The 3,879-nt window shown below is 43.3% G+C and overlaps 1 protein-coding gene across 10 annotated transcripts in view; it reads left to right on the forward strand.

Moving 5' to 3' along the window:
* Positions 1-3,879, forward strand: part of LOC106868309 (A-kinase anchor protein 9) — a 351,276-nt gene that overhangs the window by 344,667 nt on the left and 2,730 nt on the right. For all 10 annotated transcript variants that reach the window (XM_052970882.1, XM_052970883.1, XM_052970887.1 and 7 more), the window contains 2 exons: positions 665-765; positions 2,110-2,527. In XM_052970882.1, the coding sequence (XP_052826842.1) occupies positions 665-765; positions 2,110-2,527 (519 nt within the window). The remainder of the gene's footprint in view (positions 1-664; positions 766-2,109; positions 2,528-3,879) is intronic.

Here is a 3,879-nt window from a genome sequence, read left to right on the forward strand (position 1 = left end):
TATATATATATATATATATATATATGCACATACACACAGTAATCCCTCACCATATTGCGGTTCACCTATCATAGCTTATTATTTAAGCTTGTGTCGATTCTTCCGTGGTGTTGTTTTGCATTTATAATAAAATAAATATATGCAAAATATAAAAACAATAAAAAGAAACATATACAGTACAGTACTGTTTCTACTTTGTGGATCTTTACCTATCACGGGGGGTTAGGCAAGTAACACCCGTGATAGTTGAGGGGGTTACTGTACATGATTAGCATGTGTAAGTCATATGAACCATGTACAGAGATGCCATCAGCTTGGTGAAAGTTATCAATGGTGAGCTCAGTGAGGAATATAGTGTAGTTTGCAGATAGGTGTCCATCAGGGTCCAGTTCTTATTCCTTTCCTGTTTGTAATAATTGTCTTGGTTTGACCAAGAGATTAAGACCGGCTGGTTTCACCTTTTAAGATTTTGAATCCTAATCTTGTTGGGATGGTCACCTTCTGATTGTCATCTTATGTTAAAAAAAAAAGAAATACCAGTATTCTAATGGTGTTAATTTCATGCAATTGTATTTTCATGTTTTGAAAAATTTCCTAAAGAAGAAACTTCATGGCTTCTGTGTTGTGTAATGTATTATCTTCATTTCCATCTTTTGTGTTCCAGCATGAAGTATTTGGTGAGGAAACTGCAACAAGCATGTGCTCTATCCTTGAGCGGGGTCCTCAACCTCTCTCCACAGCACCGAGGAAAATTCAAGCCCTCAGGTACATTTACACAATCAACCACCTGTTTCCTATTGTCTCTCTCTATGTACATACATGCATCTAAAACTTTTATGCGGACACGCATCATCATTGTTTAACGTCCGTTTTCCACGCTGGTATGGGTTGGATGGTTTGACTGGGGGACTGGCAAGCCAGGAGACTGCACTAGGCTCCAGTCTGACCTGGCAAAGTTTCTACAGCTTGATGCCCTTCCAAACACAACCACTCAGAGAGTGTAGTGGGTGCTTTTTATGTGCCACCAGCGCAGGAGCCAGTGAGGCGGCACTAGCATCAGCCACACTCGAAAGGTGCCTTTTTACATGCCACCAGCACTGGCATCGACCTCACTCGAATGGTGCTTAGTCGACCACCTTCACAACTATGATTTCACTTGACTCAACTGGTGTTGAGCACAGCATATTGCCTGACGATTAAAGGGTACTTTTAAACGGGCCGGTTATGTGACACTGGCATCGGCCACAGCTACAATCTCACTTGGCTTGCTGGGTCTTCTCAAGCACCGCATATCTCCAAAAGTCTCGGTTACTTTTCATTGCCTCTGTGAGGCCCAACATTCGAAGGTTATGCTTCATAATCTTATCCCAGGTGTCTATGGGTCTACCTCTTCCACAGGCTCCCTCCACGTTTAGGGTGTGACACTTCTTCACACAGCTGTCCTCATCCATATGCAACACATGACCATACCAGCGCAGTTGTTTTTCTTGCACACCACGTCTGATGCTTCTTATGTCCAACTTTTCTCTCAGGGTGCTTACACTCTGTCGTGTATGCACACTGACATTACACATCCAGCAGAGCATCCTAGCTTCTTACACATCCAGTGGAGCATGCAGCCCCACCACCAATGACACACATATATACATGTGCCAGCGCCCTATAAAAAGCACCTGTGCTGGTGCCACATTAAAATCACCCAGTACATTCTGTAAAGTGGTTGGTGTTAGGAAGGGCTCCCAGCCATAGCAACCATGCCAAAGCAGACAATTGAAACCTGGTGCAACTCTCTGGCTTGCCAACAGCTGTCGAACTGTCCAACCCATGCCAGCATGAAAAAACAGACGTTAAATGATGATGATGGTGGTGCACACACACACACACACACAAGAAAATGCCCTCATTTCTTATCACTCAGTCACTCTGTCTGTCTCTATACTCCAATTTACACATTGTCATGCCTCTCTCAGTCTGTTTGTCTGTCTGTTTGTCTCTTTCACCATCTCTCACCATCTCTCCCTCTCACTTAGTCAACCACCATCACTCTCACTACTATCTCTCTCACACACTCTCTCACCATCTCTCCCTTCTCTCTCTCTTCCCCCACAGGTCACACAGTGCCGTGTTCCAGCTCCGCATCGACCATGACGTCCAGTACCTTCTCTGCCCCACTCGAAGGTGCCACTGCTGCAACCAGTCCGCACAGCAACCCGTTCGTGTCAGCACCGTATTGCAGCCTGAAGCTGCGCTCTAGCATCAGTTCTGTACGACCGAGACCAGGTGTTGGTCACAGTCCACCTGGGTATGCATCGTCAGTGAGGCACATGGTCAATACCAGTTCCAACAACGTCCAGGGGTTCAGTCCCAGCAGTTTAGCAACGCCACCAATCAAAACGAATCTTACATCGTCACAATCACGATTTACGACCCCACCAACAAAGGAAGCGAACCACCTAAGAGGTGCTTTGGAGAAGGTTCCGTCCCTCTATCAGCTCACGGAGGACCATTCAGATCATATTGTACAGCAGTAAGTTGCTCTTTGTATTATTATTGTTGTTGTTGCTGTTGATGTACCTTTCTCTTGTCGTTCTTTGTATAGCAGTGGTGGTGGTGGTGGTGGTGGTTGTGTTTGTTGATCGTGGTGCAGGCATGGCTGTGTTGTTGAGGAACTTGCTTCTCAGCCGTGTGGTCTCCAGTTCGATCCCACTGCACAACACCTTGGGCAAATGTCTTTTACTGTTATCCTGAGCTGACCAAAGCTTTGCTAAAGAATTTGGTAGACAAGACTTGTGTGGAAGCATGTCTGGTGCACGTGTTTATGTATGCGTATGTATGCATGTGTCCGCTTGTATTTGTGTTTGTTTCCCCTACTTGACAGCCGCTGTTGGTTTGTTTACACCTCTGTTACTTAGCAGTTTGGCAAAAGAGACTGATAAAATAAATGCCAGACTTAAAAATCTAAGTCCTGGGGTTGATTTCTTTGACTGCACCTGTCAAGGTGGTGTTCCAGCATGGCCACAGTCCGATGACTGAAACAAGTTAAAAATAAAAGACAAAAGTTACCATGTAACCTAACCAACATTGCAATCTTAGTCATTAATCAATCAATCAATCAATCAATTACTTAATCAAAACTTATCCACATTGTTTTTTTGTGTTTCTTTTTCTATCCTAATTAGATGTATTGATGCTTTTACATGGTCACTTTTTACTGAAAAATCTCGCAGGATCTTAAAGTAATTATTTTCCCTAGTTGTTCCTTGGCTGGTGATGGTACCAAACCATTTCTCATCCATTTCAAATTTCCAAGCAGTCTCTTACTGTGTCTCTTTCTCTGCCTCACCCTGTCGGACAGTGGCTTGTTTTTTTTTGTTTTTTTCCACCTGGTCTCGTCTTATTGCACGACATTGAGAGAATAATGAGGAGCAATGTATTGGTCTTTTCCATTTTAGATCTTTTCAGTAACCAATAATCACACGTAAAAACCACCATTCAAGCATGGTGGTTGCAGTATCGCCTGAATGGTCCCCATGCCAATGGCTCGTAAAATGCACACCACTACACTCTTGGGGTGATTGGTGTTAGGAAGGGCATCCAGCTGTACAAACATGGCCAGATCAGATTGGAGCCTGGTGCAGCCTTCTGGCTCTCCAGACCTCAGTCAAACCGTCCAACCCATGCTAGCATGGAAAGCGGACGTTAAAGGACGACGATGATGATGATGAATAATTATAAATCATAATTGAATTTATAATTATTTGTTGTCTGTTATCAATTACAGAAATACCACTTACTTGCTTCCTGTTATTCTCTCATGCTATATATGTATATATATATATATATATATATATATATACACACACACACACACACATATAT

The sequence above is a fragment of the Octopus bimaculoides genome, chromosome 9 (genome assembly GCF_001194135.2).
Source record: "Octopus bimaculoides isolate UCB-OBI-ISO-001 chromosome 9, ASM119413v2, whole genome shotgun sequence".
In the NCBI taxonomy this organism is placed as follows: Eukaryota; Metazoa; Mollusca; class Cephalopoda; order Octopoda; family Octopodidae; genus Octopus; species Octopus bimaculoides.